Source organism: Protopterus annectens, chromosome 3.part0 (genome assembly GCF_019279795.1).
Source record: "Protopterus annectens isolate FY-2018-M chromosome 3.part0, PAN1.0, whole genome shotgun sequence".
NCBI lineage: Eukaryota > Metazoa > Chordata > Ceratodontiformes > Protopteridae > Protopterus > Protopterus annectens.
The window spans coordinates 666,533,175-666,545,939 of NC_056731.1; the positions used below are offsets into that span (position 1 = coordinate 666,533,175).

The 12,765-nt window shown below is 40.4% G+C and overlaps 1 protein-coding gene across 1 annotated transcript in view; it reads right to left on the reverse strand.

The window, feature by feature from the left end:
• Positions 1 to 12,765, reverse strand: part of PTPN3 (protein tyrosine phosphatase non-receptor type 3) — a 2,272,168-nt gene that overhangs the window by 1,175,676 nt on the left and 1,083,727 nt on the right. The window contains exon 11 of the mRNA XM_044065075.1: positions 3,788 to 3,876. Coding sequence (XP_043921010.1) covers positions 3,788 to 3,876 — 89 coding nt within the window. The remainder of the gene's footprint in view (positions 1 to 3,787; positions 3,877 to 12,765) is intronic.

Here is a 12,765-nt window from a genome sequence, read left to right on the forward strand (position 1 = left end):
TCCTAATAGCCTTGTTTTGTGAAGGTAAAATCTGAGTTGTCTATGCACATCAAGTGTGTGTGTAAGATCTTCTCAGTCTAGTTTTGGGGAGAAGGGAAAAAGGTTGGTAAGTGAATAGCCTAGTTTAAAGACAAATCACTTACTACTTTGTCATAAAGGTGGGGATGGTGCGAAAGGAAACCATGTCTTGGTGGAAGATCAAGAAGGGGGGAGCAGCCATCATGACCTGAAATTCTAAGACCCTTCTGGCAAAAGTTAATACTAGCAGGACAGCTTTCAAGGTGCAGTGTTTTAAGGAGCTAAAGGAAGCTGGCGTGAAGGGTGTGAGGATCAATTTCTCTAGCACAAAGTTAACGTCCTAGGGAGGGGCCACAGGCCTCCTGGGAGATCTAGTGTGGCGAACACAACTGAGGAACTGTTTGGCTTCAAATCTAGAAGCTAAAAGAGGTGAAAGAGGCAGACATGCGGAAATAGCTGACAGATGTGCTTTTACTGAAGAATAAGCTAAGCCAGAATTGAGCAACTCACACAGGTATGAAAGAACCAGATGGAAATCCACTGTTAGTGGGTCCAAGTTTTGAGAGAGACACCAAATAGATAACCTTTTTCCATTTGGAGAGGTAAGATTTCCTTGTATTGGGTTTCTGATCTCTTGCAAATCTTGAAGCACGTCCTCAGACAATAGGTGTCTAAAAGGTATCAGGGCTCCATCACCCAGAGAGTCAGTTGTAGAGTTGCCAGGTGTGGGGGGATGGGGGAGCCCTTGTATTGTGTGTATAGTTCCACTCTGTGAGGTGACTTGTGATGACTGCAAGATTTCTGGTCTGTCCTGCTTGAATCTTCAAGCAGGACTTGATGAATAAGTGGAAGGGGAGGAAATGCATATAAAAACTTCCCCTTCCAGGTTATTGATAGGGTATCCACTTTCCATGCCAGGGGGTGAGGTTCCCTGGCACAGAACTTTGGAATGCAGCAGTTAGGGAAGAGGCCAAGGCTTTGTCTTCTGAATCTGGTACGTCAGATACTACTTTTGATAATTGCGACATACGTTCCAGAGAGTACACGGTCATATGAGTTTGGTAATTCAAAGCCCTGAAGGCTAGAGTAGCTGAAGTATAAATTTTCTTCCCCAACTGCTCTAGCTGTCTACTGTCTTTGTCAGAGGGAAGGTGGAAAGTGGAAGGAAGGGACCTTGAAGCCTTGTCAGAGACTACAGAGACGACAGAGGGGTCCGTCACAGAAGCCTTAAATAGGAAGTTGCTGTCCTGAGGGACTTTATATCTGTCTGGCTTCTTAGGGGCTGCAGGCTGAGAGTCAGAGTGTAGGGATGTAGAAGCAAAAGCATTCAGGAAAGCAGGGATAACAGGAGGGATAGCTGAAAGGCTTGAGGTTTCCACCTTGAAGGGGTCATAGTACAGTTTCTGTACCTCTGACATTTGAGAGCTGTCCCACTTAAAGAGGTCTGTCATTTTTAGAAAGGTTTCCCCAAATGAAATCTCCTCCATAGGGGAGTCTGTCCTACTGGAATTTTCCTTAGTACTGTCACCATCAGAGGAAAATCTTCCTCTGAAGTAGGTCATTGCCTGATCCCTTTTTTGGGGGGAGGTACGCCACGACAGAGGAGAAGCAGGGGACCCAGAGGTAGGCCTCAGGGCCATGAAGGCCTTGAATAACCCTTGGGCAAATTTTGCAACTCTTTCTGAGGGTCTTGAGGAGGAGATGCATGCTTGGTTTTCACTTTTTCTTAGCAGGAACGTCCATTCAATGTAAAGTGGGGGGGGGGGGGGGTTGGACGTAGGCCTGCATTCAAGCAAATCCAAATGGACTTCTTCCCTCACTAAGCTTTGCATGATTCCCCTAGGGCCTTCTGACAGAATGAGCCTCGATTCCCCCTGGTTATAAATACCTGATGACTGTGAGGCCTCCCTGGATGTACTGGTGCACGGTTAATAAGGCGGCCTGTAATATGGGCTCAGCCTGAAGATCCAGATCCAAAGTAGTGTGTGTCTCCAGGCTATCATGTGCCTCGGGAGAGACATCTGTAGGAACAGGCACAGCTGAAGCTTCAGACCTAGACCTTTTGACCTTCCGCTTCATGGTAGACTCGGTCGTTGGGCCGGAAGAACCCTCCACTGTGGTTTTAGCAAGACTTTTCAAGAATTGGTTCTCTACATATATTGTGAGGGATGAAAGTCAGCTTTGAAAGGTCTTGGGGATGAATGACTGGCAGACAGAACAGTTTTTATAATTGTTGTGGGGCCCAAGACAAAAAAGGCACTAGCAGTGACTATCCCTGTGTGGAATCGGTCTTCCACAATCAAACTTCCCTTTCTTGGATGACATTAACTCTAAAGATGGCAGTAAAAGACACAAAACATTCTCCAACAGGGCACTTATCTTTAGTAGAAAAACTGAATTCCGGCAGCAGGATGATATCTAGGACTGGCGATCTGACTGGCGTCACTTTTATGGCCTATGTCTGATAGCTGCCTAAGTAAGACATACCACTCACCTTACAGTAGTAAAAGACTTTGGTATAATGGCTGACGTCAGGTCGCCTGGGCAGGCAACTCCCTCATGTAAAGAATACTGCAACAGATGAATAAAAGGACATCCAAAGTATCCATAAAGTGGGTCAGAATACTTGTAGTGGAATGCAGTCATTGCTAAAATAGTTGGGGACATTATTCAATGCTCCCATGAAGTGGTTCTTGAGAAAGCTCCAAAGGACAATTCCAAGGCTTCTTGGATATGCTCCACATCCTGGTCAGGCATAACAAAATGCATACTTGGGTACTGCAATAGCAACTGAGATGAAATGCACTGTCATCACAGTGCACTCCTTATATCCTACTGACCTGAAGGACCATTTCTCCAGACTTGTCTTATCAATGGATCTGTCAGCATGTTAGGATTGAGCCTCGTCAAGTGCTGAAGAAATCACCTCTTTCATTATCAGGTTGCATACGGAATCACTAAGGGCAAAGTAAAACTCACCATACTTCTTTGAATAAGTAGCCTTCTTTCCCTTTGCTCAGCTACAGTAAGGACTTTTTTTTTCTTAAATTTAACAACTCAAAGAACAGTGATCCTTTATATTACAGGAGACAATGACTTACTAATCACCAAGAAAATGACAAATGGTGAGTCTGTTCCTAGTGGCCTTTGCTCTCCAAAATAGAGTACAACTGCAGAATAAATAAATATCATTTAACTTTAAGATTCTATTCCAAAAGAGAATTATGTGCACACTCACTAATGCTCTTGGAAGGAAGGGCAATGTTCTGACCACTGCTGTATGAATGCAATACCAATTCCAGTTACCTTGAAGGCTGTGATGCCTTTTTTCTATGCCAAAAATTCAGAAATAGTTTGTCTTATTTTAACAGGAAAACCAATTTAACTTAAGTATGCAATGCAACTTTGATACAAAATTCAGAGAGATGATTTTTATCTGAAAGAAAAGCTTGAAAATCATAACTGCTCAATCTTGCAAGTGTCAAGAAAGAGCATAAGTAGGGAGGGTCTACCCTTCCTTTTATGCAGGCACCTACTACATCACAGACATCTGCAGATTACTGATGAAAATGGATGTATAGGTAGAACAATTCAGGTCAAAGGACTTCACTTGGTACCTGGAGAGTTTTACAATCACATCCTCTAATGGTAAGAAATCCAGAGAGGAGCCACTATTTGTAACAGTCGGCTGACATTGAGTGAAAAGGAGACAAACAATACTTAAAAGCATCATTCAGGTTATTTACTTCAAAAAACATGCATGCCTTACCAATTGTAAAAACTTGTGCATATTCTTTTTCTGTACACTGCAATGCCTCCTGAGCAAATGCCAATGGAAAGTTCTAGATCATGCAAATCCTGAAACAAAACAAATTATAAACAATGACGAAAACATTTACTTCTAATGCCTATTACAAAAAACAGCTTTAACATTGTCCCCCTCCTACATATAAGCCCAACCAATACTTTAAATAGAAATTCTCTTCTTTATATTAAAATCTGTTGAGTTAAAATAAAAAAAAAATAAAACAAAATCTGCTCAATCAGAGTTGCCCTTGAGACTATGACAACATCTTCTTACAAAACCATTATGATGCATAGCATTAACTTTAAAGACATGCATAACATTCCTCCATCTACCCTAGGACCATATATGCAATAAAATAAATTCAGGAAAAACAGCAGAACAGCACATGGTTCCATGTGCATACCCCACTGTTGACTTCAGCCTACATGCCCCTAGCTGCCAGCTTGAAGCTGGTCTTTCAGAATGATCTTGTACCAGGCTGGCTGTTGGGCATATAAAAGCTCACCCTAAAACAGACCTTACCTGCTCTGTTTTTGTTTTTCTGCCTCTTAGTCTTACTAATACTCTCCTGCCCTCTATATTCAATGCAATTCCTACTTCCTCTCTGTTTTCATTATTATTCTTGGCTCCCCTTTTTTTTCACACACAACTAATGGCACTCTCTTCCTGACCACAACCTAGCACCCTATTTTTCTCCTCTCTCTCATACTAATGTTACCTCTCATTCTCCTCCCCATGCAGTAAAGATAATATATCCTTCACATAACCATAACCTACTCCAGGCTACTAGCTCACAAAGTAAAGTGCTCGGCTTCAAATGTTGTTATGCAAATGCAGTATGCCAATATCATGCCCAGTTAGTACCTGCTGTACAGACTTCAGTTTAGCTTCACATGTCCTAATTTACTTCCCTAGCTGCACTCTAGCTACTGGTATTGTATTTCTAACTTAAAATAATTAAAGTTATGCACTTACAGTAATGATGGATCCTTTCATCTCAGTCCATCCAATATGATACATAGGTCCTCCAGCCACCACTCAGATCCAGTTCTGCAAATTCAGTGTTCCAAGCTCGAGCCCTTCAAAACCTTCCATTCCCTTCCCGTAAAGCCAGGATCGCCCCCGACTGAGATTGAGTCCGCCACCTGAACCTAAAGTGAGCTTGCACTACCTTTGACCCAGGAAAAAAGATCATTCAGGTCCTACAGACTGAAGGGAGGAGGAGGGTGGGTTGCCGTATCTGACAGACTGGGCTGAATGGATCTAGTGTTATGATGAGAACTTAACCTGTGTGTCCTACTCATCCAGTCTGTTCGATTCAACACAGGGGTCAAAATTTCCAGATAGGTAAATTGGGCGGCTTAATGACAGGAGACCATTCAGGATGGAAGCTCCAAAAGAAGCTTTGGCTCTGAAAATATAGAATAACTTATAGTGTTTAATGAATGTATGAGAAGAAAACAAGGTATTTTCTTTACAAATAAATGTCATCCAAGGAAAGAGATTTTAAGAATTGAAAAATGCTGTTAAAGCCACTATATATATACCTGTAGTAGAATGAGCCCTGAGCTCAGAGGGTAAGGATCTATTATAGAAAGTATAAATGAAAGAAAAAGAGCGAGACAAACATCAGAACAAGAAAATCTTAGTATGCTTTACATATATATATATATATATATATATATATATATATATATATATATATATAAAGTTAGTTCGGGCAAAGGGCACAAACAGTTTTTCATCTTTTCTAATGGGTGCCATTCTGAAAAGGTAAAAATGGAGCTACCCTTGCACATTCATTGTACAAAGAGTATTCCCCTTTTATTTGGTAGTTAAGGGACACATGAAGATGGATGGGTTGTGAAAGGCTGATCTCAGAAACCAAGTTTGGAACAAAGGGGTTTTGGCCCTCAAGGTAACTCTTGTAGGGAGAAAATGGAAGATATGGTGTGACGTTCTGAAACCCTCCAAGAAGAAATAACTACTAGGAAGATGGTTTGCCAGGACAGGAACTTCATCTCCACAGATACTGCTGTTTCGAGTGGAGCTTTGGACAAAGCTTCCAAAATAAAATTCAAATCCCATGGAGATGTGGGATCCTTGATGGGCTGTTGCTTACAACAGGAATGTGTCTTTAAGAAAGCATTTATATAGTCTGTGAGAAGTCAACACAGAATCCTAAAAGCCAATATCAAAGGACAAAATAAGGAGGACAAAAAAAATGGAGAACATCCCCAAATAGGAGCTAAAAAGGGCTCTATGTTTTGTGATTCAGCCCATAAGGCAAATCTTTTCCACGTGCTGAGATGCACTCTGTGTATACAAGACTTCTGAAAAGGTGGGAGAATGAAGGAAGAGCTGCATCTTTTGTCATCACAGGACCTGAAGAAACCAAGTAATCAACTTCAAGTGTGGAATGTCTGAGTGAGGCTCCTAGGAGGGGTGGGCTTGATGAGATCAAGCAGCAGAATGAAGAACCATGGGGGTTCCTTCAAATAAGGTTTGAGGAGTGGGAACCATATCTGTCTGGATCAAAACAGAGCTATGAGGATGACAGTGGCATTGCACTGTATTGCTTTTTGTATAGACTTGATCATGAGCATAAAAAGGGGATAGTTGTAAAGTAACTCTGTAGGCCAATGATGAGACAAAGCATCAATTGGAGGATCTGCCCCCAATGAGGGAGAACCTGGTGTGCTGAGGGGTCATAACAGGGGGTACCCCAGCAACTGAATATCTCGACAATTGCTGGATTCAGTGATGACTCATGAGGCAAATGGAGAGTCCTGCTGAGCCTTTCTGCTAGATCACTGAATCTTGTAGGTATATGTGTTGTGGTTACAAACAAGTGAGAGGCTATCTCCCACTACCACACTTTCATGGCCTTGCAACAGAGCAGTTATGATCTGGTTATCTCTTGCTTATGTACCAGACTACCGTCATAGTGTCCTTCTGTACATTTATCACTCCCAAATGAAGACAATCCTTTAGTTCCTACAACATGAGAACTGCCCTCATATCTAGGACATTATTATGAAGACAAGCCTCAAGATTCTAACCAAAAACTTTAGACAATTTTCCCTTTGCAATCCCCCCCCCACCTGAGGGAGGCTGCATCAGTGGTCTCAGCTGCAGCTGTGGAGGAGACCCAGAACAGTCTGACCGCTGGGAGCATGGGAGAATGAAGCCATGCACTGCAGATGTGTCCTGTACAAATGACTTAACATAACAGGGGTGAGAAAGAGAGTCGAATGGTTTTAAACCACTGACTGAAGCAGCCACTGCAGAATCCTCATGTGGAAGCAAGCAAGCTTTTTTGTTAATATTGATGATGCTAACATCCTCAATACCTTCAAAACCAGTCATGTAGGAGGATGATCAAACTCCAGAGGATTTTAGACTGCACCTACTGGGGATAAAATGTTGTCCCGGGGAAGAGAAACTAGGGTTATAGTCATGTCCAAATGGCATACCAGAAAGATCAAACGTTGAGAGGGAATCAGGTTTGATTTTCCTAGACTGATGGATATGCCCAAGGAAGCACACAGTTTAAGAAAGCAGCCAGGAGCCATTCAACCAGGTAAGGGAATATTTTGATTCCTAAGGGTTATATGTGGGAAGAGCACCCGTGGAAAACCTGGTCCTGCAGATCACCTCAGGTCCCTGGGTTGGTGTCTGTTGAAGTGTCCACCTCAGAAAATGAGTCATACTGATGTCCGGACTTTCAAAATCAGAGAAATCAATACCCTTTTTGGTTCTTGTTAAATGGTACTGAGGGATCTCGAATTTCCCTCCCACCGCAGGGAGAGGCTTGCTACCCTGCTCACTCTTCTGCATCCTTTCCTCCTTCATACAGCCAAAAAGTGTAGTACCTTCAAAGGGAACACTGGTGAAAGACACTTTAAAGTTGTTAGTGAAGTTGCATAAATGAACCCAAGAATGGCATCTCACAGCGATGTTTGCACTAGCTGCTCTCACTGCTTCATCCACTGCATTGTGCAGTAGGGGCATGGAGGAGTTGGTAATATTGCTTGACAGTGTGGCTTGAGGTTGCTCCTGTGACTTTGAAGAAACTAGATTCTTTAGAATGGATAATGCTTACTGAGACAGAGAGATTCCTCTGGAATCTCATCACATGACATGTGCAATTCATGGCCCAAATAGCAAAGGGGGGAGAGAGAGAAGTATGTGCCCGCTTCCCCAATTTATCCTTTGCTTTAGACTCCTTGTTGGGTGGAAGGATAGAAGAGTCTTGGGACAACTCCTTTTTAGTGGCTGCCATAATAACTATGGAGTTTTGGACGAAAATGGATTATCTTTTGAGGGATGAAGTATCTTACCTATCTTCTTTGGGACTGATCCACAGGTGTCTGGTTCCTAACAAGACTTCCTCACTGTCAGCTTTATGAACTTATTGGTTAGGGGAACCATTCAGGATGCAGAAGGGATCATTCTATATTCTTCGAACAATAACACCTTTGCTGAGAGAGAGAGAGAGAGAGGGGTTCATTGGGCCAGGATACCCACTGGCACAGGAGTTCCAGCATCTCTCTGAAGGAAGCTTCTAGGAAGGGGACTGTAGGAATCCTTCTTCATCCTCTGAGTCGGTATCTGAAGTGACCGACTCTGATGAGCAGTCCAGAAGTTTCCTTTTACATGCTGTCTTTTTAGGTGCCTCATGGAATGAGGCTTCTGAGTCATCAGATGACTGTCTCTGTGCCAGGGCAGAACATTTGGGGTCAACAGGAATGACCAAATGTGGACCATTTGCAGAAGTCAACAGGATACCGTGAAGGGGAAGAACCACATACAGCTGAGCCTAAGGCTCCACCCTATGTGGTGAGGCAATGATTCTTGCCTGCACTCAAAGCCATGCCAACCTCTAGTGGATAAGTAAAAAGAAGAAAGGAATATCCTGCTGATAAACTGGTGTAGAAACATGTGTAAACTCCAAAGCAACAAAACAGAGACGCTAACACCAAAACCATGGAACAGTACAGAAAGAAATCAAATGGCAAGGGCCAGCAGATTAAACACCAACAAAGATACTTCTGTAGAGCAATTAAATATTATGGTGGATGATTATGGAATACGAGGTTATCAGAAACAAAGAGCTACACAGTTTAAACAGGAAATAAATACAACATCTACCTATTTTTTCAGATAAACATAACATTAATAAAAATAATAAGAAAAAATATTGAAAGAAAAATGAAGTGTACATATAGTTTAACTTATGACCAGAATACTACTATTATAAAGAGAATTATTAATAAATATTGGCTCCTCCTCTCACATGTTCCTGAACTGTATGATGTTTATTTGGATAAGCCTTTATTTACTTATAGGAGATGTGCCAACTTAAAAAATAAGTTATGTTAGAAAGAACAGTATGCCTGCAATTTCTAAGGTCATTTGAATATATTACAAACACGGAACTGTCATAGATGTGTTTTTGTAAATATATTTACATTAACACATATTTTACTGACAGAGTGAAGAATAGTAAATTTAGGATTCAGGCTTCCGGAAACTGTGAAAGCAAACATTTAGTATACATGGCTCTATGTGAGAAATGTCTATCATTTTATGTTTGTAAAACAAATCAGATGTTAAAGAACTGAATTAGTAGTCACCTATCAGAAAAGAAAGCTTCCAGCTAATGCTTTATACAACCACAAATCAGAGACTGATGAAACAAACAATTTTACATTTTTTATACTTGAAAATGTCTCTGAATCTTTACAAGGAGGTGACACAATTAATATTACAGAGAGATGTGAGAATAAATGGATACTTTACTTTAAAGTCTTCTCTGCCTGGATTGAATGCCTTTTTTCATTGAAACCTGAGTTAACACATTTGCAAACTTGTATTAAATGAGTACAAATATATATGTTTTATATGGTTTTTAAATGTTTTTAATATTTCAATCTTTTAATAATTTCTTTAAGTGTGTGTGTGTGTGTGTGTGTGTGTGTGTGTGTGTGTGTGTGTGTGTGTATATATATATATATATATATATATATATATATATATATATCTTAAAATACATGTTGATTTTTTTTAGTTAGTCACATGATCATGGGTAATTGTAAGGTATTTAAATGGCGTAATTGGAGTTTTATGGTTTATGTCTGAGGAAGTAGAATTTTTCTGTGGAAGTACTGTTTTATGTGTACTAACATGTTATCAAAGTTTTCATTCAGTACTGTTCCATGGTTTTGGTGTTAACCTCTAGTGGATCAGGGAACATCATTCCTGTAATTGGATCCAACTTCCCCATGGAGGAGTGAGACAAGAACATGAGAGGGATCTACAGCTCAGTCCAAGAGGCTGGCACAAAGGAAAGGTTGGACCCAAAACATTAAAGGCAGACATCTCAGAATGTACCAAGTGAGGAACCCAACCAAGTCCTTGACCCCGTTTCTCAGTATCTGACAAGGTTGAAACCAGAGGAGTCAAATCCAAAACAGCCAGAACTGATGAAATTTACATCAAAGGCTCTTGAACTACAGGATCCAGGTGAGAAATATGGTTCTGAAAGGACTGGAGCCAAAGGTCAAATCAATAAAGGTACCTGGATAGATGTGAAGTGTACAGACCTAACCAACAATGGAGTCACAATAAACTTCATCAAAATCACTGTCTTCAGGAACTTCTGAAAAAATGATCTAGACCAGATTCTGAAGTACTTCTGTTGAAACTGAAGGATTTCGGTGAAAATATTGAGGAGGGTCCAAAGCAAAATGTTCCAGTTTCCTTGGTAGGTCATGTATGGCAATCAGTACTCCTGGTTTCTGGATCCATAAGATAAGTGCAAATAAGGGGCTGATGGGGCATGCTCCTCAATCCTCTGAGCCTTAGGAGCCAATGACTGAAACCAGGAATCACTCAGCCATTTCTTAGGAACCAAGTCCTTGGGTTTAGAGGGCTTATTGCTTGAATTTTTTGGAATCTCCTTAAAAAGTAGCTTGTTCCTACCAGTTTGCTAGCATCATGGGTCCAAAGGCAACACAAATATCATAGGATGCATTCTGATAAGAAACCCCCAAACATACAACACAATCATGCAGCTCCTGAAGGGGAAGCTTGTGTCCACATTTAACATACTTCTTAAAACTGATGAATGTCTCCATACTACAAACATTCAAACACACCAGCAGAGATGAACCAACACACAACATTCTCTGCTAATAAACCCAAGTAATTAATATATATATATATATATATATATATATATATATATATATATATATATATATATGCACACACACACATACACACACACACACACACACCAGCTATAGATGGGTGTTGGACACTCGAGTTTCGAGTGGAAACAATGCTGACCCCCCCAAAAGATTAATGTCAAATGAATAACACTTTCTGCACATGCTCATGGGATTACCTCAGAGTGGACTTAAGTAATGGCAAGTATTTTTGTAGGGGGGCAAGCTTCATTGACCCCCCCAAACAATTATATATACTAACTCCAAAATCGCAAAATCCCTGGAGAAAGACAATATTCCTCTAACTGGCAACTGGCAATCTTGCAGACTTGTTGATCATTTGTTTGCATCTACCAAATGGTGTCAGCATTTTGCCGGTTTGATCTGGTGTCCGATACCCATGTAAACATGTAAATAAATAAAACATATATACATATGTGTGTGTGTGTATATGTATGTGTGTATATATATATATATATATATATATATCTATAACTAAAATGTGTATGTATGTGTATATATGTATATAGATATGTGTGTTGGTGTGTGTGTGTATGTATATATATATATATATATATATATATATATATATATATATACATACATATATACACACACATAATATACATATACATAATATACATATAAAATGAGATCACAATAAAGGATTTCAAAACTTTTCCCACCTTTAATGTGACCTATAACCTGTACAATACAATTCAATTGCAAAACACACAAATCTGTTAGGGTAAAAAAATATAAAACAATAAAAACATGTACAATATGCTGGTTGCATAAGTGTGCACACCCTTAAACTAATACTATGTTGAAGCACCTTTTGATTTAATTACAGCATTCAGCCTTCTTGGATACACACCTGGCATCAATTAAAGAAACTCTGATTAACCCCAAATAAAGTTCAGCTGTCCTAGTAGGATTTTCCTGTCATTTACTTAGTTGCCTGCTACAGCAAAAGCCATGGTTCACAGAGTGCTTACAAACCATCATAGGGATCTCATTGTTGAAAGGTATCAGTCAGGAGAAAGGTATAAAAAATTGCCAGAGCACTGGATATACCATGGAACGCAGTGAAGACGGTCATCAAAAAGTGGTGAAAATATCGGACAACAGTGATGTTGCAAAGAACTGGACGTCCCTCCAAAACTGATGAAAAGACAAGACGAAAACTGGTCAGGGAGGCTGTAAAGAGACCTACAGCAACACTGAAGGAGCTGTAGGAATTTCTGGCAAGTACTGGTTGTGTACTACATGTGACAACAATCTCACGTATTCTCCATATGTCTGGACTATGGTGTAGTGTTGCAAGATGGAAGCATTTTCTTACACAGAAAAACATCCAGGGCCAGCTAAAATTTGCAAAACAATATATCAAGTCTCCCAAAAGCACGTGGGAAAATGTGTTATGGTCTGATGAGACCAAGGTTGAACTTTTTGGCCACAATTCCCAAAGGCACGTTTGATGCAAAAACAGCACTTCTCATCATCAAAAAAACACCATCCCTGTGGTGAAGCATGGTGGTGGCTGTATCATGCTTTGGGGATGCTTTTCTTCAGCTGGAACTGGGACTTTAGACAAGGTGGAGGGAATTATGAACAGTTCCAAATACCAGTCACTTGGCCCAAAAACCTTCAGGTGTCTGCTAGAAAACTGAAGATGAAGAGGAATTTCACCTTTCAACATGA